At 42.4% G+C, this 27,652-nt stretch overlaps 1 protein-coding gene and 1 pseudogene across 9 annotated transcripts; both read right to left on the bottom strand.

Annotated features, from left to right (window-relative positions):
* Positions 1-210: 210 nt before the first annotated feature.
* On the bottom strand, positions 211-11,024 carry LOC114199522 (uncharacterized; annotated as a pseudogene).
* Positions 2,584-27,626, bottom strand: LOC114199487 (uncharacterized). Of its 9 annotated transcripts, none has more exons than XM_088027786.1 (8): positions 27,520-27,626; positions 21,318-21,517; positions 19,760-19,886; positions 19,389-19,481; positions 9,182-14,959; positions 7,962-8,088; positions 7,594-7,689; positions 2,584-2,803 (listed from the first exon to the last, which is right to left on the bottom strand). In XM_088027786.1, exons 2-5 carry the CDS (start codon positions 21,330-21,332, stop codon positions 13,227-13,229), a joined length of 1,968 nt encoding a protein of 655 aa, XP_087883912.1. In that variant the 5' UTR covers positions 21,333-21,517; positions 27,520-27,626; the 3' UTR covers positions 2,584-2,803; positions 7,594-7,689; positions 7,962-8,088; positions 9,182-13,226. The 9 variants fall into 9 exon arrangements, with proteins under 9 accessions (XP_087883912.1, XP_087883913.1, XP_087883914.1 ...); XM_088027787.1 differs by having other exon boundaries at positions 7,962-9,371; positions 10,802-14,959; XM_088027788.1 differs by having other exon boundaries at positions 7,962-9,355; positions 10,802-14,959.
* Between the last annotated feature and the right edge of the window lie 26 nt (positions 27,627-27,652).

The following is a 27,652-nucleotide window of genomic DNA, read 5'->3' as shown; positions in this document are numbered from 1 at the left end:
AATATTGAACTTTTGAAATGTGAACCCTTGATACTGATGAAATGCATTTTTAATTTAATTTTAATTAATTTACATTTTGTAGCTAATGGCTACTGAAGTTAGTGCAAAACTATCAAGGAATGTATAATCATCGTGGGGTGGTAAGACATGGGCATTTTTTAAAAAGTATTTGTATCCTGGATTATTTATACATCTTTTTTCTTTCCAAGTTTTTATTTAAATTCCAGTTAGTTAACATACAGTATATTAGTTTCAGATGTCGAATTTAGTGATTCATCACTTACAACACCCAGTGCTCATCATAACAAATGCATTCCTTAATACCTATCATCTATTTATAAACCCACCGAGGGCCCCCCACCTCCCCTCCAGTAACCATCAGTTTGTTCTCTTTAGTTAAGAGTCAGTTTGCCTCTCTGCCCCCAATCCATGTTTTGTTTCCTAAATTCCACGAGTGAAATCATATGGTAGTTATCCTTCTGAGTTATTTTGCTTAGCATAATACACTAGCTCCAGATGGCAAGATTTCATTCTTTTTTATGGCTGCATAATATGCCAGTGTGTGTGTATCACATCTTCTTTATCCATTCATCAGTCAATTATTTATACATTATTAGTAGGAGTGTTCCCTGTCTCCCAGTATACCCTCCTTGGGGAAAGATGTTTTTAGGATCTAACTCCACATCATTCTAAATCCAAACCCCATGATCCAGTTAGTCCATGTCCATTTCACCTAATAGAGTTTACATACCCCGAGTATGTCAGATGGAGTATGAAGATACCACTTACAAATAATTCAGCTAACTTAACACTCATTCCGAGGGCAAAGACATTCTGTTTTGTTCACTGCTGTGTCCTTAGCTGGTAGAACAATACCAGATGCAAAGGAGGTATTTCACAAATATTCACTGAATGAACAGAGATTCAGTGTAAGGCTGTTTCTCAGGTGACTTTGCATAATACAAGGTCCTGAAAACCTGTGAAAGGGGTACCACTTTTCAATTAATCCTCCACACTGTCCTAGGGGAACTGAACAGATACATGTGCCCCAAACACCACTAGTTAAATACCGCTTTTTCCTACCAAGCAACTCTATATTACAAAGATTTTCAGTCCTAGCAACATCCAGATACCAGTTATCTTATTTGTCATCACAGTAGTGTTTTGCTTCACTTATGATCTCAGACATTCCAGATTAGTTGACAAAAGTGAGCAATCAAGGTAGATGGAAGCTGGGATTAATAACATCAGACTATGTCTCTGTATCAACACATAAATATACATACAGGATGAAATCTGTCATGCTTTCCCAGTCTCTGCATTCGTATTTCTCTCAAAATATACTTAGCTATATAATGACCTGGAATTTTTTTGTTCAGTTTTTCTACCTCAAATATATCTAAGTTTCCTTCCCATAGGTTTTTTTGAGACATAAAATGTGACCTAATTGACCAGTGAAGGCACCATCACACTCACTGCATTATAAGGTTTTTATTCCCCTGTGCAAATTTTCTGCTATCTCGAGGGTGCACATCTAGCACAAGTTTGTTTCTAAAAGGACTATGTTCCTATTTGCTAAGACCCCACTGATAACTTAATGATGTCTGAGGGGTGACAGAAGGCATTTGCAGTGACCAAATTAACAGTGTTTCACTTATACGTAAGAAGCTGTAACTCTCTGTGGAAGGGTTTTCCAGGTTTATGAATCTAAATATTTCTCCTTTGTGTACGTTTCTTATGTTTAATAAGGCAAGACTTGTAGGAAAAAGCTTTCCTACACCCAGTGTATTTATAGGATCTCTTTCCTATATGAGTTCTTTAATGGACAACAAGCTGTTGTTTCATGATGAAGGTTCTCCCACATTCACTACATTTATGAGGTTTCTCTCCTGTGTGCATTTTCTGATGTTTAATGAAACCTGACTTCTGAGGACAGGATTTTTCAGTCACTACATAGAAAGGAAGTCTTGTCTGTATGAACTCCCTGATGTCATATGGGACTTATCTTTTGGATGAAACCTTGTCCATATTCACTGCATATATAAGGTTTCTCACCAGTATGAGTTCACCAATGTACAGTGAAACTAATCTGCGTGAAGCCCTTTCCACAATCATTACACATATAGTGTTTCTCTCAGGTACGAGTTTTCTGATGTAAAATAAGACGTCATTTAATGAGAAAGGCTTTGCCACATTTAGTGCATCAACGGGGGTTTTCTCCTCTTTCTTTTCTCTCATGTATAATGACTGACTTCCTATAACAGGCTTTGCCACATTCACCTATATAAGGTTTCTCTTGTGTATGAATTTTCTGGTGCTCAGTGAGTCTAGACTTTGTGGTATGTGCCTTCCCACATGTACTACACCCATGGAGTTTCTCCCCTCAGTGAATTCTCTCATCTTCAGTGAGCTGAGAATGCCTGATGAGGGAAGCCCCACATTCACTGTATATGTGCATTTCTCGATTTTGTGAGTTCTCTGATGCTTAATAAATGGGAGCCTTAGTGCTGATGGGTTTTCCAATTTCAGGCATTTTAGTATGAATTTGCTCATATTTTGTAAGGAGAAAAGATTTCCCATCTCCACCATGCACATGGGGTTCTTTATTTCACAGTTTGTTTTAACTGACTGAATTTAAATTTGATAGCAGAGTTTTTCCATGATTTTGCCTTAAAGGAAAATGATGTTGGTCCAGATGAACAATATTTTCAGACATTATGTTCACACATGGTTCCATATTTAGTTGTCTTTAGAAATCTCTGGGTATGCAAGTATCACTGCAGATGATCAACAATTTCGACTTCTAGGAAAGAAGAGAACAATGAATGCCCAGGTGTGGACTGGCCAATCTTTAGTGTTGACTGCATGATCTCAGGATAAAAGAATCTTTAATAATGTTCCTTATTTCTTGAACACTGGTAAAAACACAACACACAAAAATCAAGTGGAAAAGCAATAAACATACAAATGAGCTTAGATGATTCACAACGAATAAATATAGAGTCAGCTGCTTTCTAAATAGCGTCTTGCAAAAACATGCAGAAAGGGTAGAAAATAAGAAAGCCACTGTTAGAAGAGAAAATAGAGGTGGAAGGAAAACATCATCCAAAATTACAAGGGCTGCATTCAGTCATTCCACAAATCCTGATAAAATGCCTGTTAGGTACTGGCCATAGTGCTGGCATTGGGGATACACAAACCTATCATTCTCACTGAGCTTACACTCTAGTCAGGGAAAATAAGCAAAGAAGAAAAGGAGGCAGCTGCAAATTATGAGAAGTAGTTTGAAGGAGCAAAGGAGATGAAGAGGGGTGGAGGAAATGAAGATACACCATGGGGTAAGACAAGTCTCACCGGTGAGTTCAAAATGGGGAGGGGGCGGATAAAGAACATGAGGAATTAAGATTTACTCCTCAGTACTTCTCTTGAGTCCAGAGGTAAGTGGAAACCGCCTTCAAGGGGGTGAATGTTACTGAGGTTTAGAATGTGGGGGAAATAAGTGGACTTTTAGAAGCATATAAACATTTAGATTTTTATTAGACCATAAAGTGATACCCAGTTGGATGTATCAATGCTGAGAATTGGCTTGTGTGGACACAGCAGTGTGGAAAAGTTCAGCATATAAATATTTAAGGATAAAGGATGAGCTGAGGTCATGCTCAGAGAATGCAAAGATTGAAAGAAAGCTGAGGCAGAGGACCAAGATGTTAGTCACTCAAATATTCAGCCTTCTGGTTTGGAAGATCCCACCAAAGGAAACCAACTGATCATGTTGGTCAAGGATAGAAGCAGATGCTTGTTATGAACAAATGGCTCAGAGAGGCAATTCAGAAGGTTGGATCCTCAGTGTTTGATTTTGACGTATCTATGATACTCTTAGGTGGTCGTCCTGTTTCTAAAAATCTACCCTTTTCTTCATTCTGCATAGTACCATCACACTGGTCACACATTTAGAGAGCAACTCTTATCTCAACACTCCAACTTTTAGTCTAGCTGAGGTTTGCTCCTGAAGAAAGCGGCAAAGATGAGAGACAATGACCATCCAGGAATTTCCAACAGACTGGACGGACACACAGAGTTCTCCAGAGGGAGATGTGCTTCTAAAGATTTTATTTTATTTCTTTGAGAGAGAGCGTGAGCTAGAGAGAGCACAAATGGTGGGGAGGGGCAGAGAGAAAGGGGGAAGCAGACTCCCCCCTGAGAAGGCTTAATCCCAGGACCCCAAGATCATGACCTGAGCTGAAGGCAGGCACTTAACCAACTCAGCTACCCAGGCGCCCGCATATGTGCTTCTCAACGTGGTAAGAAAAATACATTCTGCATGCTGCACCTATATACAGATGTCACAGCTGATCTTCCCCCATTTTTATATCCCTAATGCACTGACCCCTCATCTTGCATCGGACTGCATCTTCTTCCATAATCCTACATTTATGTCTCCATGCTGGTATCAGTTAAGCAGCCTAAAGGACCACTTGCCTCCTTTTGAACCAAGACTCAAGCCAGCTAGACGTTCAGTTTTTCCTACAACCTCTGGCTGTTCCTTATTATTGCTACACAGTTGCTACCAGGTAGAAATTAAGACTACCCAGAGCTAGAGAAAAACAAAACAACAACAAAAAGAACCCTACCATCATGCTACCTCGAAGAATTCAATTACTAATACATAAAATCTAAACAGTCGGCATGGCAATAAAAGTTAACGTTGCCTTGATTACCCCGTTTACCCATTTCCATTCCACTATTTACCCCACGAATACCCTCTGACACTGGCCTTCACGTGGCTGGCTTCAGACCCATCTGTGGCAGTCTTGGCCATGGCTTTGCAGATTGCCTACTATTTATGCCTCCATTCTTTACCCTTCATTATCTTTTTTTTGTTTAAGGTTTTATTTATTTAGAGAGAGAAAGAACATATGCAAGCAGGGGAAGGGGCAGAGGGAGGAGAGAGAGAATCTCAAGCAGACTCTGTGCTGAGCACGAAGCCCAGTACAGGGCTCGATCTCATACCCCTGAGGTCATGACCTGACCTGAAATCAAGAGTTGGATGCTTAACTGACTGACCCACTTGAGCAGCCCACGTGATCTTTATTTAAAATCTAGATATGCTCCACATATCATGCCATCATTTCCCATGCTCTCTATATAACTGTAGGTTCTATTTCCTCTAGATTTCCATAGTATCACATCTTTACTAATCATTTTGACATGTAACCTCAACCTTGAAATCTAGCAGCAATACCTTGTGTTCAAAACCTCTATTGCATACAGATACTCATGTATCCATGTCATATATTCACCACAAAAATCTTTGCTACTAGATAGTATTTTTCACTTCTGTTGAAATTCATCATTTCAGCTATGAGTCGCCAAGTAAACTGCCACAACAGCATCCTCTAGAGAACTTTAAATACTGACATCCTGAGACTCGTACCCCAAATCTAATCAACCAGACTGAGAGGGAGAGGTCTGGATACATGCATTATGCACAGAGTCTCCAACAAAAGTCTTGGATTTAGGAAATGTTTGAAAAACAGATGGATACGGTGTTTTCAAGGCTGCGTTTCAATGGTCTGGACGCAAAGTACAATGAGAATTCATAGAAGGAAAACACAAGAGAGTGGTCAAAGACCACGTCATGAAAAGAGAATTTAAAGTGAAAAAAGTACACATACACGCAACTGTAAGAATAGGAAGACAACAGTAAGATCACACCCCTCTCCCTTCGTTTATATCTTACTTGATGAATCAGCAACTCCAGATAATGTTTACGGCTCTTATTTTCTTATTTTCTTTTTTCTTTTTTAAGATTTTATTTATTTGAGAGAAAGAGACAGAGTGCAAGCAAGAGAAAGCACAAGTAGCAGGGAGGGGCAGAGGGAGAGGGAGAAGCAGGCAGACTCCCCAAGCCTGACACGGGGCTTGATCCCAGGACGCCGGGATCCTGGCCCGAGCTGTAGGCAGATGCCCAACTGACTGAGCCACCCAGATGGCCCAGCTCTTACTTTCTTGAAAGACATTTTTGTTCTGCTTCTGGAGAACCAGACTCTCTTAGATCGTCCAACCTCACCACCTCTTTCTTAACTCCCACTATTCTTTCTTAACCTACTTTAGTAGATACTTGTTTTTCTAAGCTGTTAGAGGACCCTAAACTTAAAAAAAGAAAGAGGAAGATGGAAGAAATTTTCTTACAGAGAAAGTGATTTTAGTTCCTCAAGAAAAACTCTTGAGTTCACTCAGGAGTTTCTGTGAACTTAGGAGTCTTTATAGAGAGTAAGAGCTTAACTCATCAAAATGAAGGCAAGCTTTAAGGAAATCAGAAGAGAGCAAGAAACAGAAAATAGAAACTTTGGACAATTTCAGAGTGGGGAAAGAGAAGTGTCTTAATTCACTCAGGCTGCTATAACAAAAAACAACAGAAATTTATTTCTCATATTTCTGGAGGCCGGGAAGTCCCAGATCAGGGTACCAACAGATTGGTGTCTGGAAGGCCTCCTTTTTCACAGGCAGTGCCTCCCAGCTACAACCTCATATGGCAGAAGAGGCAGGATCGTCATAACCTAATCACTTCTCAAAGGCCTCACCTCCTAACACCATCCCCTAGGGATTAGGATTTCAACATCCTAATCTTGAAAGGACACAAACATTTAGTCTAGAACAAGCTAAGAAACCATGGAAACACAGAGATCAGATGACAGCGTGGGCACAGCATCCAAAGTGAGGCTGAACGCTGGGAAGGGAAATCCCTAGTTTGCAATGGAATGGGAAGATGAACTAGTTGGAAGACTATGTTGAATTCAAAGGCCTACGTTTGGAGTAATGCCTGGAAGGTGAGATTTCATAGCAAGGGAGGTGGGAGGTAGAAGAAGTAGTTAGAGACACTGTTACAATGAATAAAAGAGATTTGAGTTGGGGCGCCCAGGTGGCACAGTCAGTCAAGCGTCTGACTCTTGGTTTCAGCTCAGGTCATGATCTTGGGGTCGTGAGATTGAGCCTGCATCGGGGTCCTCACTCAGCACAGAGTCTGCTTGAGATTCTCTCTCCCTCTGCCCCGCCCCACCACTCGCACATGCTCTCTCTCTAAAATACATAAATAAATCTTAAAAAAAAAAAAAGGAGATCTGAGAAATGTAGGAAGAAGAGAACCAAACAGGGCGCCTGGGTGGCTCAGTTGGTTAAGCGACTGCTTTTGGCTCAGGTCATGATCCTGGAGTCCCGGGATCGAGTCCCACATCGGGCTCCCTGCTCAGCAGGGAGTCTGCTTCTCACTCAGACCCTCTTCCCTCTCGTGCTCTCTATCTCTCATTCTCTCAAATAAATAAATAAAATCTTTAAAAAAAAAAAAAAAAAGAAGAGAACCAAACAACAACAAAAATCAAGATGTACATAAAATAAACAGGGATCAGCTCTTGGAAGAACAAAAGGGGCATACTTTCCTCAATTCCTACTAAGAAGCTCTATCTAGTAAGGGAAGAAGGACGTGAGGGGCAGCTGTTTAGACATCCTCAGACACCGCCACAGCCCGGGAGCCTTCCCTGACTGCTGAGAACGGGACTTCCTCAGCCGTCTACCTTGCTGTTCTTACCCACTCACCTGGATGGGTTCGACTGTGGACTTCCTCTTCTATCGCCCACAATTCTTGCCCTCATTCCAGCTTGGAAAGCACATCTGGTTTGCTAGCTTGATGCCCTGCTCATGGAAAAGATAGAACACTTCGAAATGGGCTGGGGTCTGTCAAGATGGGAGAATGCTATATCTGAGGGGCTGTGACAGTTTCAGATCTGCAACTCAGAGGCTTTTCTCTCAGGAGACAACTCATTGTACACTCTTGTCTGAAGCCAGAGAAGGATCTGAGACTCTACTACTTGAGAGCACTGCAGATACTCTGAAGCGTTAAGTGGCTGACAGAGGAAAGACCACTGATGAGGACCCTCTAAGTGACACAAGGGAGCTGTCCTCACCCACTGACACCAGGTTCCTATAATTCTTCAACATCACGTCCCGGTACAGGTCCTTCTGGGCAGGGGCCAGGAGCGGCCACTCCTCCCAGGTGAAGTCCACGGCCACATCCTCCAGTGTCAGCAAGTCCTGTAACAACAGAATCCTCTTTAACATGAATGCTTCCCATTTATTTTTTTTTTTTTAAGTAATCTCTACACCCAGTGCAGGGCTTGAACTCACATCCTTGAGATCAAGAGTCGCATGCTCTACCAACTGAAGCAGCCAGGTGCACCTCCCTTTTATTGATACAGATGTTATGTAAAGGAAGTTATTCTGCTTATTGTCACCATATATGTTGCATCAATACAAGCAGTTTTTTAAAAAACATTGTAGGGGCACCTGGATGTCTCAGTTGATTGAAAGTCCAGCTTTTGATTTCAGCTCAGGTCATGATCTCAGGGTCCTAAGACTGGCCCCATGTTGGGCTCCGTGCTGGGCGTGGAGCCTACTTAAGATTCTCTCTCACTCTCCCTCTGCCCCTCCTTCCTAACCTCCCTCTTCCTCTCTAAAAAAATGTTGTAAGGAATAAAGTATTTTAAAATGCCTAAAGAACAGGGCACCTGGGTGGCTCAGTTGTTAAGCATCTGCCTTCAGCTCAGGTCATGATCCCAGGGTCCTGGGATTGAGCCCCGCATCAGGCTCCCTGCTCTGTGGGGAGTCTGCTTCTCCCTCTCCCACTCCCCCTGCTTGTGTTCCTGCTCTCGTTATCTCTGCCTCTGTCAAATAAATAAATAAAATCTTGAAAAAAATGCCTAAAGAACAGGAACTAAAAAGAGACAAGTAGGCAGATCTGAGGAGAAGAGTATTTCTGAAAAAAGAAACACATATTTTAAAAGCATATTAGAAGCATTGAAGGGATAATTAGTGGACTAGAAATTACCCAAAATGCAGCACTGAGCTACCGAAACTAGGGAGAATATTTCGTAAGGCCATGATAATTTGCTAGCGGGACTGAGACCTCACTGAAAGCTGTTACACTCACAGTTACAGTTTATTATAGTTAAAGGATACAGATTAACCTCAGCCAAGAAGAGTGGCACAAAGGGCAGAGTTTGGAACAGGAAAGTTCCAAACATGGAGCATCCAGCTGTCCTCCCACAACGGAGTCATGGGCAGTGCCACTTCCTCAGCAAGAACTTGTGACAGCAGGCAGGGGAAAGTGCCATCAGGGAAAGCTCACCTGAGCCTTGATGTCCACTCTCTACTGGGGCTCGATCACATCAGCTGGGCAGGACACACACAGGGCTGACTTCAGTTTCCAGCTTCTCCACAGGCTCAGGCACCACTTGACACACAGCCACCACCCCCAGGTCACACTGTGGCTTTTCCTTTGCTGTTTGAAGCTCTATCCTTTCTATAGTCAATGTAACCTTGAGTATAACAAGTTTTCTGAGTTCTGAGTCTTAGCAAATTATCAAACCTGAGGATGGTCTTGAGGACCCCCAACATAAAAGGGAACTCACTTGTTTGCTGAATATATATAATATATGCATAAATATCAACAATTTAAAAAAAATATACATATTACCTTTACTTTAAAAAAAATTACCTACTTGATTCATGTAAGCATTTTAAAGACAAAAGTTTCAAATGATTATAGATAGATACGTAGATAGGTAGGTAGGTAGGTAGGTAGATAGATAGATATGAATGATTATTAACCTAATCTCTAGCCCCTCTCCCTGCCCTGAAAGTTCCAAGCTTCTAGTCAAGGGTGGTGGTCTTTCTGGTAAACAGCCCCAATCCAGGATACACCCAGGAGCCCACCAAGAGTCACCTTATTAGAAGAAAAGACACTTCTATCACCAGGAAGTTTCAAGGGATTTAACAGCTCTGTGTAAGGTACTCCTATCACCACCGTGGCTCAGGAAATTACAAGGGTTTTAGGAGCTCTGAGTCAGGAACTGGGAGCAGAGACCAAATATGTATTTCTTATTACATCACACTAAGCCTTTGGAATCAAATATCTTGCTCAGGAAACTTAACCTTAACCACTTTCTACAATTTTCCTCATTTGCTCCAAATTCACAGGGTCCCTTATTCCCCAGCCTTGGTCCAAGCCCCAGAAACTTCCTAACTGACTCTCTGTAACATTATCAGAGGAAAAGGTGTACAGCTCAAAGGCAGGGATACTCCTGGGCAGAAATCAGTGAACGCAACTTTTAGAGACATTCAAGGCACATCCCGCCAAAAATCAACTCTCCTTTTCACTTGAACCTCCATGGTCCTCCATGAGGAACAGCTGAAGAGCTTCCACTTCATTTTCCAGCCTAAAGCACACACAAAGGGTGTGTGGTCATCTACAAGCCAAGGCGAGACCTCAGAAGGAACCAACCCTGTGGACTTGATCTCACACTTTAGCCTCCAGAACTGTGAGCAAGAAATGTCTGTTGTTTCAACCACCAAGTCTGTGCTTTGTTATGACAGCCCAAGCAGACTAATACACCCAACCCCACTGAGCCAGACAAGGCAGAGTCTGGACCCCAACAGATCCCCAACCCTGACCTCAGTACCCTCACTCATCACCATGTGCAACAGCTGAGAATGTGGTACCCAGAGAAAGTGATGAGGCTTCAAATGTACAAGAGCATTTCCCTAAAATACACCAAGATGGAAATGGAACATTTCAGAATACTAAGTAATAAAACAATGTGGTTATCATTTGGCAAACGGCACACTCAGCGTTAGTTAGAACTGATTTTTATGAAGGCAAGGGGGTGGAGCAGTAGACGATGTAAGCTGAGACAACCTTCTTAAAGAGGATAATATGGAATCTATCGCACTAAAATGTTTTATTTACCTGGGCTACCAACCTCGGAAAGGTGAGTTCAGCACCTGGTCCTCAGGTTCAGGGTAGGCTGGGCAACCCATTCAGGGACACTGACTGCAGATTTAAGTAGGACGACGCCAACCACCATGATAGGATGTGCAGATTCACAAGACAAGGAGCGGAAAGAACTTGAAGACTGAGTCAAAGAAGAATCCATTTCTGATTCTTTGAAGAGCATCTGCCCCGCATCCATCCTGTTAGAGGCCATTAGTTTGCATGTTTTGTTCACCAGAGTATCCCATGTCTACAACAGTACCGGGCACAGTGCAGATGCTCAAAAAGATGTTTGTAGTAGTGAATGGAGTAATTGACTCAAGTTTGGAATTCAATTATGAAACAGCCACTTCATGGCAAATTTCCACTCTTTTCCCTTGTAAGTAGGACTGTTTTTAAGCTGGATAGATCTTTACTGAAGCAAGGGAAAGAACCCTGAGTACAGAAGAGATGACACAGGCCCCATTGACACAAGACAATGAAGATGATGATGCTCCATCATGTCTCCGTTCATCACATCACAGTGGAGCTGGGATCCCTGAGACTCTGGCCCCTCTAACAGGTGGCAGACGGTGGACCAGAGTCAGGGCTCTTCTCCACGACATCTGACGGAATCTCACCTCCACCCATTTAACACACTGTCCTCAATTTTTAAAGTGACATCATTTTCTTCCATTAATTGGGCTTGTTCGGTGGAGCCTATTCCTTCGCTGATCAGCCCATTCTATATTGCCAGAGGCCTCTATTCAGGATTCTTTTTTTTTTTTTTTTTTTATGTTTCTTGGGATAATACTGATCTTTGAAATTTCTTTCCCATAGCTCCTTTCCTTCAGTGACAAAAATATGTTTGGTTGATTAGTCTGTTAGGTCATTAATACGTCATACACTCACTTTCAATCACTTTTCAAAGCAATGTAATTCATTTCTATTTTACTATGTGCTGGGGAATATAAAACTATAAACTATCCAGATAGACATTTATAATCCAAGTGGAGAGATAAGATACGAACCTTTTAAAAAAAAGTCTCCATATCCTATTTTACATGTGTAAAACTAAGTGAATCCTTTCCTGCTCCCTTTCCAGATAATATGCCCCTTGAACAAGAAATTACCAAGATACTTTGTATCTTCTACAGTATGTCCTTTTCAACTAACGTAGGTGTATACATCCTTTGATTACACATGCTGGAGGGTCAAATTGCTACACACATATAATCCAGCTTTAAAAAAACACCAGCTTAGGGACCCCTGGATGCCTCAGTTGGTTAAGCGTCTGCCTTTGGCTCAGGTCATGATCCCAGGGTCCTGGGATTGAGCCCCACATCAGGCTCCCTGCTTCTCCCTCTCCCTCTGCCTTCTACTTCCCCTGCTTGTGCTCTCTTTCTCAAATAAATCAATCTTAAAAAAAAAAAATGCTAGCTCAAAGGCAGCAAGGACTTCAGTTCATCACTGTCAGCGATCTGTAGGTTCTAGAACAGCACTAGGTAAAGGAAACAGTTGAAAGTTTTTCTGAGTGGTGTGTGTACTGGATGGGAACTATCTTCTAGGGAAAGAACCTGGCTGACGGGTTGTGAGATCTGAGCAGTTGTTCCTTTGGGTGAGATTTACAAAGTTAAACACATCCAAACACACGATGGTACATTATTGAATCAAATGTATTCACTTTCCTTTTGAAGGCTGAAGGAGGGACTTCAATATCCTAAAATAAACTGAATAAATTTAGAACCAAAGAAACACAAGAGCTAACCATATAATGATCATGGGTGGGAATGAGAGATTCACGGCCCCCCAAAAAAGGGAGGGGGTGCACTGTCCTAACTCTAACCATTGATGTGCAATATATACCACCTCCTTTGAATTAAAGAGTGACCATCATATCAATGAGGAGTTTGATTCAAGGTACATTGTCCTAAATGTACACTATGTACATTATCTTAAGTAAAATGATTTTAAACTTGTGGCAGAAATCTCTAAAACACTCATTTTCACGGGGCTTATTTGCTTTATGTGTTTTCTGGTACTTTGCCGAAGATGTTCCACAGTTGGTGAGGTCAGAGTTTTACTTCTGTATATTTGCTCTGCCAACTGATGAGGCAGAATGCCCCACTGATGACCGTGCCACATTCACTGCCTTCAGAGCTCTTCCAACTGTTCTTCTCTGGTGTGAGATCTCTGACGCCTACTGAAGTCTTATTTCTCGTGAAGGACTTTTCCAGGGTCATTATATTTCTACCGGCTATGAGCTCACTGATGATATGTGACCTATGAAACACCAGTAAGGTCTATCTTTCCACAAAGGATTTTCCGATCTTTATACTATTTGTCTTTATACCTGGTCCTTATACTGTTTGTCTCCGTATACACTTATCAGCCGAATAATGAGCAGGAAGTGAAGTTTTAGTCAAGGGTTCTCCACCTTGATCGTATCACACTTTATTCCTGTGTGCTTTTTGTGACATAAAATATGACGTAACTGATCGGTGAAGGCACTACCACATTCACTGCATTCAAAAGGTTTCTCTGTGCAAATTCTGTTATCTGCTGACGGTGCACATCTGGCACCTGGCTGTCCCACGGTGGCTATGTTCCTATTTGCTAGGAGTCCACGGAGGTGTAAGGAAGTCTGAGCTGCTACAGAAGGCATCTGCACAGATGCCGTGTTAACAGGGTCTTTCTCCTGCACGCTATCATCGGAAAGTGATGAGCTGTAGCTCTCTGGGAAAGGATCCTCCAATGTGACTGAATGTGCACTTTTCTCTCTTGCATGCAACATTCCCTTATGGTAAACAAGGCATGACAGGTGAGAGAAAGCCTTCCCACAGTCAGCACATCCATAGGGCCTCTCTCCTGTATGAGTTCTCCGGTGTCGGTTAAGGCACGACTTATCTCTAAAAGCCTTCCCACAGTCACTGCAGGTATAGGGTTTCTCTCCCGTGTGAATTCTCTGGTGGTTAATGAGACCAGACTTGTGTGAACAGGATTTTCCACACTCACTACACACAAAGGGAGTCTTTCCAGTGTGAAATCGCTGATGTGATATGAGGCATGTCTTCTGGCTAAAGCCTTTCCCACATTCCGTGCATACGTAGGGTTTCTCTCCAGTGTGAGTTCGTTGATGTATAAGGAGATTGCCCTTCTGAATGAAACCTTTCCCACATTCACTGCATATATAAGGCTTCTCCCCAGTATGCGTTCGCTGATGTACAATGAGATTGCCCTTCTGAATGAAGCCTTTTCCACAATCACTGCATATATACGATTTCTCTCCTGTATGAGTCTTCTGATGGGCATTGAGCTGTGATTTCCAGCGGAACGTTTTGTCACATTTAGTGCATTCATAAGGTTTTTCTCCCGTATGAGTTCTCTGGTGTTCAATGAGCCTGGACTTTCTGGAGAATGCTTTGTCACACAGACTGCATCCATGAGGCTTCTCTCCTGTGTGAACCCTCTGATGGTTAATGAGCCGAGACTTCTTGATGAAGCCTTTTCCACACTCACTGCACACGTAGGGTTTCTCTCCTGTATGAGTTTTCTGATGCATAAGTAGCCGTGATTTCTTGGGGAATGCTTTGTCACACTCAGAGCATTCATACCGCTTTTCTCCTACGTGAGTTTTCTCATGTTCAGTGAGTCTGGACTTTCTGGAAAAGGTTTTCCCACATATGCTGCACCCATGAGGCTTCTCTCCTGTGTGAACTCTCTGATGATCTATGAGCCGAGACTTCTTGAAGAAGCCTTTTCCACATTCACTGCACACATGGGGTTTCTCTATCTTTTCAGTTCTTTGATGCTTGATGAATCGGGAATTTGTATTCATAGAATTCCCACATTCAGGAAATTTAATTTCAATACAACACTGGTCATGCTTTGTATGGGGTAAGGATTTCGTGTCCCCATTAACCTCAATGAGGTTCTTTACTTCATAGCTTCTGTTCTGGTTGACTAAACTTAAATTTGATTTCAGTGTTTTCCCATTTAAGTCAAAGATATCATGATTTTGCCTTAAGGGAAAATTACTTTTACTCTGACGAATGACATTTCCGAATGCATTATGTTCATGGCATTGTTTCATTCTCTTTGGACATCTTTGATTTTGCAAGTGCCCCTGTAGATGACCATCATCTTTCTTGATCTCTAGGAAAAAAGAGAAGAATGAATCTTTCCACGAGCTTGGTATATAATAAAACTATTTCACAAATGGCTTTGTGTAGGCTGGCTCTTTACTGAGAACACAATGACCTCATCTTAAAGAAAGTCCAAGTAAATACGTTATCACTTGGACAAAGGTCAAACACAGTAATATAAGCAAAGAAAATACAAATAAGAACTGTCGGTGCATGAACAAGGTTAGATCACTCAAAATGAATAAACATAGACTTGGCTGCCTTTTTTTTTAAGATTTATTTATTTTAGAGAGAGTGAGAGAGCACCAGCAGGAGGAGCAGAGGGAGAAGGAGAATTTCAAGCAAACTCCACACTGAGCACCCAACATGGGGCTTGATCCTAGGACCCTGAGATCATGACCTGAGCCAAAGTCAGACAATTAACCGACCGAGCCACCCAGGTGCCCCGCTTTACTGTTCATTTTGACAATTAACTTCACACAGTCCAGAACTATAGCACAAGATGCCTCATTCAAGAGGGGCCTGGATGGCTCAGTCAGTTGGGCATCCAACTCTTGATTTCAGCTCAGGTCATGATTTCGGGGTTGTGAAATCAAGCCCTGGATTGGGTTCCGTGATGAGTATGAAGCCTGCTTAAGATTCTCTTTCCCTCTGCTCCTCCCCTGCTCACATGTGCTCTCTCTCAAAAAAAAAAAGATGCCTCATTCAAAAGCTGAACCGCTATATATTACACGCCCATTTGTCCTCTATTTGGTACTAAAATCTTACTCCTAGAATATATTGCTTTACTTCTCACTAAATTCAATTTCTTCCAGCACATATGAAGATTGTGGTTCACTAACTAGGCTCAAGAGGGCCTGCTTAGGGCATTATATATAGACTAGCCCAGGCCATCACCCAAATCTAACAAAAATACACTCTCAAAAGGGGTCTGGGTACCATTATTAGGAAACCCTGCATTTAACAAATAGCCATCATTCTGCTAGCTAGTTGTCCAAGGCTCTTCTTAATCTGTACGCATATCACAGGAGATCTACTCAATCCATATTTCTATCTCTAGTCCTAAACTCTCCCTGGACTCCTCAGGTATGTCCAAACACAGCATGCTGCACCTGGATGCGCACGAGCATGGTCTAATGACGTACAACGTCCAAAACAGAGCCCCTGACTTCTCAACCCACACCTCCACACGTCATCTTCATCTCAGAAATGGCAACTCCCTCCTCCCAGACTCACACCAAAAAGACTTACCATCATCCAGCTTTTGTATTCTCTCTCACACCCTCCATCTACTTCAGTAGGAATTCATTTCTGCCCTCTTTATAAACACATTGAAAAGCTGACCAACCCTCACCCTCTCTCTGCAGGTGTCTTGGACTATAGCAACAGGTTCCCAGCTGGATTTTAGGCTTCAACCCCTGTCTGCTACCGTCTCCTTTCTATGAAGAGTCAAAGCCATCATTTTAAATACAAATGATTTCATATTTGTCTTCTACTGAAAAGTCCCTATTGTCACCTTCTTGTTATTTAAAAATATCAAGCCCTTGAAATGTCCTTCCAAGGTCCTACATGAGCTGTATACTCCAAACTCCAGCCACTACCCCACTGCCCTTATCTCCACATGATCACCAGCCACGCCCTCTGGTTCCGTTCCCTGTATTCACAAAGGTTTCCCTGACATGCCTCAAACACCCTCCTGCTTTAGGCATTTGACTTTTTTTTTTTTTTAAGATTTTATTTATTTGAGAGAGAGAGAGAACAGAAGCGAGGGGGTGGGAGAGGGAGAAGGGAGCAGGGAGCCTGTCGTGGGCCTTGATCCCAGGACCCCGGGATCATGACCTGAGCCGAAGGCAGAAGCTTAACCAACTAAGCCATCCAGGCGCCCCCGCCTTGGGCCTTTAACTCACCATTTTGTCTACTTGGAGCTCAATTCACCTGAGGCCTCATATCCCTCATACTACTGCTCAAAGGCATCTTACCAAAGAGGAACTCCCATTCCCCAAAGGCCTAAGATTAGAGGCCCCAGCTAGACTCCCAGGTGCTACAGCAGCCCCAGGGCCTTGCCCACGATTCCATTCCTGTCCTACTGATCTTCCCGGCACTTTTCACCACAAGACATCATATTTGTTTATTCTGATTAATTTCGTTTCTCCTCAGACAAACTCATCTCCAAAAAGAATTTTGTCGTTGCTGCTTTTGTTGTTCACAGCTGTTGGGGCCCATGTGTAACAGGCTACCAAAACAAAACAAAACAAAAAAAATTTAAGGTAATCAAAAATACTTAAAACAATGAACCAAGGAAAGATCCTCATGTACGGAACACATTAAGGAGACTCCTTCAAATATACTTGACCTTGACCTTAGGAAAAGGGAAACAAACTCTATATAAGCAAGAGCTATATCATGGAGATTGTTGATCGAAGAGAAATCTCCTTCCTGTTAGACTGGTAATATGGGGCACCTGGGTGGCTCAGTCAGTTAAGCATCTGCCTTTGGCTCAGGCCATGATCCAGGGGTCCTGCTATCGAGCCCCACATTGGGCTCCCTGCTCAGCAGAGAAGCTGCTTCTCCCGCTCCCTCTGCCCCTCCCACCACTCATGTTCTCCCTCTCTCAAATAAATGAATAAAATCTTAAAAAAAAAAAAAAGACTGGTAATATGATTAGTTGGGACTTAATGTTACTGCTTATCCTAAGGAAAAGGAAAGATTTAAGGGAATAAATCCAGCAGTCTCATTTAAGATGGACTAAAATAATGATCAGAATGAACAATTATACAAGGAAATTAAAGCAAAGCAGGCATGGGGTTTAATGATGCGGTCTGGGCTGGGAACAAAAAATGACAAATTTTAAGAAATCAGCAGGAATAGCAAAGACTTTAACATAAGGAAGCTGAGAAGGTCAAGAAGTATCTGGAAAAAAACACACTTCACCACCGCTAGTTCCCACAGAGAGCCTCTACAACTCTTACAATTTCCTAAGTGATAAGAGCACTCAGAGTTCTCTGAGCTGTTGTAGCAAGTAAGCAAATCCAGGGGGAGGAGATCATGGGAAACTGATTTGTAGCCAAGACAGACAGAAGTTGTAACCTGGGGACCTACTAATTGTGATTGATATCTAAAGTGGGGGGCAAAAAAACAATACCCTTTTCCTCAATCGATAAGTGTGATTACTCTTTCCCGAAAAATAAAAAATATGGGCGCTTGGGTGGCTCAGCTGGTTAAGTGTCTGCCTTCTACTCAGGTCATGATCCCAGGGTCCTGGGATCGAGCCCCGAGTCAGACTCCCTGATCAGCAGGGAGCCTGCTTTTCCCTCTGCCTCTGCCTGCCACTCCCCCTGCTTGTGCTCTCTCTGTCAAATATATAAATAAAATCTTTTAGGAAGGAAGAGAAAGAAAGAAAAGAAAGAAAGAAAGCAGGGAGGGAGGTAAGGAAGGAAGGAGGAAGGAAGGAAGGAAGGAAAAAGAAAAAGAAAGAGGGAAAGAGGGAAACAAAGGAAGAGAGAGAGAAGTAAGTGGGGGGCAGTCTCATGTGACAGAGCCCTTAACCTGTGGGATCTGATGCTACCTCCAGGTAGATAATGTCAGAATTGAGGTAAATCGTAGGACACTGGGCTCGTGTCACAAAGAACTGCTTGGTGTGAGGAAAACTGCCAACACGTGGTGTCAGAAGCACTGTGTGTGGTGGTATCAGAGTAAAGAAGACACAAGAGGTTTTCCTACACAGCCAGGATGTAAGACATAAAGAACAGCAGGTACTGTGGACCGAATGTTTATATCCCCCCAAATTCACATTGTTGAAATTCTAACTCCTAATCAAAAATGGAGGTGAATGTTAAGAAGGGAAGCTGACATTATCCAAAGGGGCAGGAAAGTGCAGCAGTCAGCAGACAGTGCTCAAAACAAACATTTCTCTTTGGAGAGAGGTGTGGAAGGCAGACTTTTGTAACAAGAGAAGCAGAAGGAACAGGTAATGACATAATGGTGGGAGAAGAGTAGTAAGATCTGAGATTTTTTAAAAAATATTTTATTTATTTATTTGACAGAGAGACAACGAGAGAGGGAACACAAGCAGGTGGAGTGGGAGAGGGAGAAGCAGACTTCCCGCTGAGCAGGGAGCCCGATGTGGAGCTTGATCCCAGGACCCTGGGATCATGACCTGAGCCAAAGGCAGATGCTTAACGACTGAGCCACCCAGGCGCCCCAAGATTTGAGGATTCTAAAAAGAAATCTAGAGAGAAAATTAATGGAGACCTATATGAAACAAACAGGGATTGAACCCAAGAAGTGATAAGTGCTCTAAGCACCTCAAAGAAAAAGAGCCCTTCTCGGGGAGATTCCTGGAGCTCTGTTCACATGTCCTCAGACACCCCTGCAGCTGTGACAGGTCTGAGTGACTAAATACGAATTCCCTGCCAGCATCCTTGTAGGTTTTCTCTCACCTGGACGGATTCGACTGGGGATCTCATGTTCTGTCGTCCACAGTTCCCCTTGTTCCAATCTGGAGAGTGCATCTGGCTTCCTGGCCACGTACCCTGTGCGTGGAAAATGACAGAAGAGGTAGGCTCTGTGAACTGGGCTGGGTTCTGCCAACACAGAGCAATATTGTATTTCAGGAGCCATGCAATTTGCAGATCGGCAAAGCTAAAGGTCTTCTCTTAGGACGGGCCCATTATACCCTCGAATCTGGGGCCAAAGAGGAGACTGAGAACCTACACTTCTGAGAGGCGCACACACGCCAGAGATCTCAGAAGCTTCGAGAGGAAAGGCCACTGATGGGTCCCTCTGAGTGACACAGGGGAGCTGTCCTCACCCACTGACACCAGGTTGCTGTAGTTTTCCAACATCACGTCCCGGTACAGATCCTTCTGGGTTGGGGCGAGGAGCTGCCACTCCTCCCAGGTGAAGTCCACGGCCACGTCCTCCAGTGTCAGTGATTCCTGTAACAACACGGTCCTGTGTCATGTGAGTGTTCCTCTAGTTATTGAAATGGAAGGAATATAAAGGAAGTTGCTGTGCTCACGTTCATCACATAGGTGTTTTGATTTTTTGTTAAAGATTAATCTATTTATTTTAGAGGGAGAGAGAGCATGCAAGTGGGGGGCAGAAGGAGAGGGGGAGAATCTCAAGCAGACTCCCTGCTGAATGCAGAGCCCTACAAAGGGCTCAATCCCAGGACCCGAGATCGTGACCTGAGCCAAAATCAAGAGTCGGCCACTTAACCTACTGAACTCCAGGTGCCCCAGGTGTATTGATTTCTTTTTTTAAACTACATTGTTATAGAAGCAAAAAATACATCCACATTCAATCCTATATATAACAAAATATTCTGTAATCATGCAGCAGCATTCAACAAATCACTAGTTTCTGTAATAAGTAGCCATTAAGTTCTCCTGCTAAACTAAAAACATTTCCAATATATGTATTTGAAGCATTAGTTCTATATACATGAAGAAGAACCTTACTTTTGCAATAGGACTTCGTAATCACTGGAATTTTTTTTATCTTTAAAATATATTCAGGGACTTTTACAGGATTAAATTTTAAAAGGTAATAAAAGAGGAGGCAGTAGGAATTGGCTTTGAACATGAGCAAGAAGCATGTACTATCTTACATAAGAGGAAGTTCAAAAGCAAACCCTCTGGATCCCAACAACCTTGCCAGACAACAGTACCTCCAACCCCTACTGCCATATCTGAAATCAAACACCAATTTAGCCACCTGTTCATATAGGATGTTTGAAAGTCATACAACCCTTCCATTTTCTTAGGTCACCTAGGTTTTATTTCTAGGTTAGCCCTGACAGTTACAAGGCTGGGTCCATGGGTCACCCTGTTACGATGCCAGGAAGAACTGTGCCCACTGAGTTCTCTTGGTCTATTCTCAAAGAGCTCTTCGAGAAACCGTCTTCTGCACTGAGGAGAAAGCTGAAGCTAAGAACAAGACACTGTCTACCATATCACGTCTAGGAAGCACCATTAAACAAAAGTCCTGACACCCAAGTGCCAAGAAATATAGAGCGACATCCTTGTGGAACCAGGCTGCCTTCTCCTCCGTGATTGCATATCCTGTGATCATCATGATTCTCTAATTGTGATGGCCGCCAGAGGTATCAGACATAAGCTGACAGTTAGCGTAGCCTGTAGGATGCTCCAGTCACCTGTGATGTTTGTTCTAACGTTAGTCATTTCGTGTGGATCCTATGAACAATATATTTCTGATCCTATTTGCCTCGATATTGAAGGTGGAATCTAAATCTATTTCTGCACAAGTCCTACTTCACCAATTTATACTTTTCCATTTAATTCAATTGAGTTTTAAAGTCCTCCAGATCAATCATAGAATGAAGAAAAAGAATAAAACTAAGTCACCTGGTCCTTAAGCATTTTCTTCTATGACTGGAAACACACAGTAAAGGGGACTTGTGTGTTTAGTTTCTTCTTGAATTCCCCTCAGTTCCTGAAATCTTGGTCTCTGCTCAATGGTGTCCCCACAAATGACCACACACTGGTCCTGAGACCTCCTCCTTGCTTCACTGGTTGGATCTTGCTCCTATAGTAGGACCTGTGGGCTGAAAAGTAAATTCACTTTGAGTACACATTTCCTCTGGACCAGGATGTTCTCCCTGCTACTGCCCCTCACCAGATTTCAAGGTCATCTGTCCCTTTATTTGAAATCCCAGAGGCTACTGCACTCTGGAGCAATGAAACACCAAATTGTATGTGAGCATTTTCTTCTATGAAATGGAAGTGGAGTCTGTGAAAGGGAGCCAGGAAAGGAGAACCAGCACAGCATGACACCCCACAGCAGAGGGGCTTCTCACACAGGTCAGTTTTGGGAAGGAGAACATGTAAAAGGTGAGGATTTGGACATCTATTCCTTTAAGACCAAGTGTGCTCATATACAACTTTTTGTACACACCTCAGTTTGAAGACAAACGTGCTCAGCAAAGCATTACCTAACAAACCATTTTCACTAATCATCATGTGAAAGGAAACAAAGGCAAATCAAGAGAAAAAAGTTAAAGCATATAGAACAAGACTATTCTTTCTGGCTATATACACAATGAGTGAGAGTATAAAAACATGCGTTATATAGAACGAGTTCAAGAAAGCCACTATGTTCGGGGAGAGAAGTGGTGGATTGGAGGCCATCACTTAAGTTGCATTTACAGTCAGTTTACTTCTTTAAAAAAGTACTAATGACCAAAATGACAAAACAAAATTAATCATAATCATGTACATCATGGAGGAAAATCCCACTGAATGAAAATGGCAGAGTGGGAAGTTCCAAGGCCTGTACCTCCACAGAAACATTCAAACAAGTAAGAACTGTCAGAATAAAGAACAAAACAAAACCTTTATCATAACTCTGAAAAAGAGTCACAGGTTTATAGCAGCAGAGTGATCGCTCAATCAAGAAAGAGGCAACTTAAAAATGGTAGGAAAGCTCTGTGCCACTTTTATTTGCCCTTGCTTCACTCCCTCCCCAGTTTGGTAGTAGTCCTAGAGATGGGAGCCAGCATTCCCAGTGGGGGACTCTTGTTCCTGGTCCTGGAATGAGTAGAGAAGACTGTATTTGCAAAGAATTGTGTTTAACTGTTCCAACCTGTGTGAGGCCTACCTGAAGGACTAATGCAATGTGCTCATCCCTCTAATTTGGACCTCACACAAGATGGAAAAGCAATGGATGGTTCTCAAAAACAATGTAAGGTGGGGGCGCCTGGGGGGCTTAGTTCGTTAAGCAACTGACTTGATTTCGGCTCAGGTCACGATATCAGGGTCATGGGATCAAGTCCCAAGTGCGGCTCTGCATTCAGCATGCAATTTGCCTGAGATTCTCTCTCTCTCTCACTCTGCCTCTCCCCCCACACATGTGTACTCTCTAAATAAATAAATAAAATCTTAAAAAAACACACAAAACAATATAAGGGGAAAAACAACCTATAGCTGCCTGGGACAAAAGATTATAGCTGAGGCACAGCTGAAAGGCCAGGAGAAAAAGTTGGGAAAAGAGTTTCTTAGGGAATTTAAGCCATTCAAAAGTCCCAGGGCATACTGGGGAATTTATAAAGCCTGTTTTTCTTACAAAAAAGAAAAAGGAAATAACAAGTGTTGGTGAGTATGTGGAAGAAATGGAAGCCTCATAACCGCTAATGGAAATGTAAAATGGCACAGCCACTTTGGAAAATAGTCTGGTAGTTCCTCCAACAGTTAAACATATTTACCATGCGACCCAGCAATTTCACACCACGTTTATATCCAGAAGTAAAAGCATGTCCACACAAAAATTTGTACACACAAAACCCAATGAGATATCACGTGACACCTGTCAGGATAATAAAAATCAAAAACACAAGAAACAAGTATTAGCAAGGATGTCGAAAAATAGGAACCCTCATACATTGCTGGTGGGAATGCAAACTGGTATAGCCACCATGGAAGACATTACGGAAATTCCTTAAAAGACTAAAAATAGAACAACCTTATGATCCAGTAATTACACTACTGGGTACTTACTCAAAGAATATGAAAACACTAATTCAAAGGGATATATGCATCCCTAGGTTTACTGCAGCATTATTAACAATAGCCGGATTATGGAAGCAAACTAAATGTCCGTTGATAGATGAATGGATAAAGAAAATGTGGTGTGAATAGAATATTATGCAGCCGTCAAAAGGAATGAGATCTTGCCATTTGCAACGACGTGGATGGAACTGGAGGGTGTTATGCTGAGTGAAATAAGTCAATCAGAGAAAGACATGTATCATATGACCTCACTGATATGAGGAATTCTTAATCTCAGGAAACAAACTGAGTGTTGCTGAGTGGTGGGGGATGGGAGGGATGGGGTGGCTGGGTGATAGACATTGGGGAGGGTATGTGCTACGGTGAGCGCTGTGAATTGTGCAAGACTGTTGAATCACAGATCTGTACTTCTGAAACAAATAATGCAATATATGTTAAGAAAAAAGAAAAAGAAGAAGATAGCAGGGGGGGAAGAATGAAGGGGAGTAAGTCAGAGGGGGAGATGAACCATGAGAGACAATGGACTCTGAAAAACAAACTGAGGGTTCTAGAGGAGAGGAGGGTAGGGGGATGGGTTAGCCTGGTGATGGGTATTAAAGAGGGCACATTCTGCATGGAGCACTGGGTGTTATGCACAAACAATGAACCATGGAACACTACATCAAAAACTAATGATGTAATACATGATGATTAACATAACAATAAAAAAATTTTTAAAAAAGAAAGAAAATGTGGTGTGTATATATATATGTGTGTATGCATGTATATATACATAACATATTTATCATAACTATATATAATATGCATGTATTATATACATAATATATATGATATACAATGGAATATTATTGGTATATGTTGGTATTATATGGTATATATTATATACATAATATATAATGGAATATTATTCAGCCATAAAAAAGAATGAAATCTTGCCGTTTGCAACAATATGAATGGATCGACAGTATAATGCTAAGTGAAATAAGCCAGTCAGAGAAAGACAAATACCGTATGATTTCATTCATATATGGAATTTAAGAAACAAAACAATGAACAACAACAAAAAAAAGAGACAAACTGGGGTTCCTGGCTGACTCAGTCGAAGAAACTTGCAACTCTTGATATTTGGGTCATGAGTTCAAGCCCCATGTTGGGTGCAGAGGTTACTTAAATAAATAAACTTAAAAGAGAGAGAGAAACAAACCAAAAAACAGACTCTTAACTATGTGGAACAAAATGACGGCTACCAGAGGGGGAATTGGTGAAATAGATGAAGGGGATTAAGAGTACACATATCTTGATGAGCACTGAGTAACATATGGAATTGCTGAATTACTATATTGTACAAATTAATTAACACTATGTTAATTACAATGGAATTTTCTTTTAAGTTTGTACACAAATGTTTAAGGAGATTTATTTATTTATTTTTAAAATATTTTATTCGTTTATTTGACAGAGAGAGAGAGCACAAGCAGGCAGACAGGCAGAGGGAGAGGGAGAAGCCAACTCCCCACCAAGCAGAGAGCCCTACAGGAGGCTTGATCCCAGGACCCCAGGATCATGACCTGAGGGGAAGGCAGATGCTTAACCGACTGAGCCACCCAGGTGCCCCAGGAGCATTATTTATAATAGCCAAAATGTGGAAACAACCCAAATATTATTCGGCTGATGAAAGGATAACCAAAATGTGTTATATCCACACAATGGGATATTATTCAGGTATATAAAAAGGAATGAAGTACACATACATGTTACCACATGGATAAGCCTCTTACATTAAGTGAAAGAAACCAATCACAAAAGTGCACATAGCATATGACTGCATTTGCATCATTTACACGAATGTCCAGGACAGGCAAATCTATAGAGACAGAAAGATTAGTAGTTGCTACAGGTAGAAGTCTAATTATATGCTTGCTGAAACATTTAGGGAAAAATATATAAATGTCTGCTACTTACTTTGAAATACATGTTAAAAAATGCAGATTAATGATTGAGAAGTGATATATGGATAGATATGGGATAAAAGAAACAAAATCACGATGACAAAATCTAGGTGGTAGGCATAAGAGGTGTTCAAATGTAAAATTCTTTAAACTAGGAACATTCTAGGCGTCTGCCTTCGGCTCAGGTCATGATCCCAGGGTCCTGGGATCGAGCCCCGCGTCGGGCTCCCTGCTCAGTGGGGAGCCTGCTTCTCCCTCTCCCACTCTCCCTGTTTGTATTCCCTCTCTTGCTGTGTCTCTCTGTCAAATAAAATCTTAAAAAAAAAAAAAACTATGAACATTCTAATAAAAATCATAGGGAATGGGAAGTTCTTAATACTAAAAATTCAGTGAAGTAAGCAGAAACAAAATAAGTATTTTTATTTATTTTTTTATTTTTTAAAAGATTTCATTTATTTATTTGAGAGAGAGAGCGAGAAAGAGCACAGGTAGGGAGGAGAGGGAGAAGCAGGCTCCCCACTGAGCAGGGAGCCCGACACGGGACTTGATCCCAGGACCCTGGGATCATGACCTGAGCCGAAGGCAGACGCTTAACGACTGAGCCACCCAGGTACCCCAAAATAAGTATTTTTAATGTAATTGCTCTTCTAAGAGATAGTAAATTGAAAGAGAACAAAAAGTTAAAAAACACTATTCACAATGGCAAAAAATTAAAGATCAAGGTGGGCAGGAGGGGCAGGAAACCACATACACGGGTAAATGGAGAATCATAATCTACTTTCCCAAAAGTGATAGCTGAATATTTAAGTATTTAAATTCTATGTAGGGGCACCTGGCTGGCTTAGTCGATGGAAGCATGCAACTTTTTTTTTAAGATTTTATTTATTTATTTGAGAGAGAGAACGAGAGAGAGAAAGCACGAGAGGGAAGAGGGTCAGAGGGAGAAGCAGACTCCCCGCCGAGCAGGGAGCCCGATGTAGGACTCGATCCCGGGACTCCAGGATCATGACCCGAGCCGAAGGCAGTCGCTTAACCAACTGAGCCACCCAGGAGCATGCAACTCTTGATCTCAGGGTTATGAGTTTGAGCCCCCCCTTGGGTGCAGAGATTATTTAAACATAAACATCTTTAAATTCTACCTAAATGAATGCAGAGATTAAGTGATTCCAGTCATAATGGCACAGATTTGCCTCCTGACGGTATATACTGTTACATTAGTTTAAAAAAAGAAAAAACTTATGTTTATTATATAGTATTTATGACATGAAACTAAATATTGAGGCAAATTATGCCAGTGTTTCAGCAGGTTACTGGAATTGTGAAACATAGAAAAATAAAGACTGAAGAGGAAACAAATGAAAAAAGTTAACAGATACTAACATCGGGGAACAGAATTGGGGTAACAGCAATGTTAGTTTACTTGTGTTACAGTGGCACCGAAAAGAAACCTTTCCAAGTGTGCGCGCGTATGCTCACACACAGAGAACCTGCAGAAAGGGCAAAATCTTCCTCTTTAGCAGAAACCACTTTGGTTGTCTTTAATCCTCCATTTCCGACCAAGTTCTCCTAACTATGGGGTCGAGAGGAGATGTGTAAAGCCAAAGGCAAACTAGGGGCTTGGACTGGAGGGAAAGAAACCGTGGAGCCTCAACCCACCCACCAATCTGCTTCAGCCGTCCCAAACCTCTCAAGAACCGACATACCTGGACCCCCCCACCCCCGAAATAATCCCGAAACACCAGGGTTCGCTGGCCGTGCGCCCCAGCTCATCGAGCCGCAGGGTAAAACCCAAATCCGAAGTGGACAACACTGTCGCTGATAAAAACCGCCCGCTCCCTAGTCCTCAATCCCTGGGCGCTACAGACAGAAACCAAACCCTGACGACGGACTCGGAAACGGTGATCTCCACACACCTGCCCTCACTGACCCCCAGTCCTTCAGGACCGACTCCAAAGCCACCGCACCCACAGACCGCCCGTCACGGGCTCCCGCGTGCTTCCACTCCCCAACGGACCCCACTCCTCCACCCCCCCGGGAACCCACAGGCACCTTGGTCCTCTCTTCCTGCTCCACAAACCGAACCATACACAGACCTGATTCTCTAGTGACCCCACCGCGACCTCCGACCAGCGGCATTTCCGCGAATACTCCTGCCGCGCCCACGCCCGGCCTCCGCGACGGCGGCCGACGAGGACTAGAGGCGTTCCTGCGGAGCACGGCCGCTTG

The sequence above is a fragment of the Eumetopias jubatus genome, unplaced genomic scaffold, assembly GCF_037043125.1.
Source record: "Eumetopias jubatus isolate StellerSeaLion01/CBP00866 unplaced genomic scaffold, mEumJub1_p1.0 scaffold_10, whole genome shotgun sequence".
NCBI classification, from domain to species: Eukaryota; Metazoa; Chordata; class Mammalia; order Carnivora; family Otariidae; genus Eumetopias; species Eumetopias jubatus.
This window is presented reverse-complemented; position numbering and strand designations above follow the sequence as displayed.

What these genes read in the sequence shown, in the direction of transcription:
- LOC114199487 (XM_088027785.1), bottom strand. An exon ending in CAGCAACCTGGTGTCAGTGG is followed by an intron (nt 19,482 to 19,759) that starts GTGAGGACAGCT and finishes TTCCACGCACAG; the next exon opens with GGTACGTGGCCAGGAAGCCA. An exon ending in CCCCAGTCGAATCCGTCCAG is followed by an intron (nt 14,960 to 19,388) that starts GTGAGAGAAAAC and finishes CTTTTTTCCTAG; the next exon opens with AGATCAAGAAAGATGATGGT.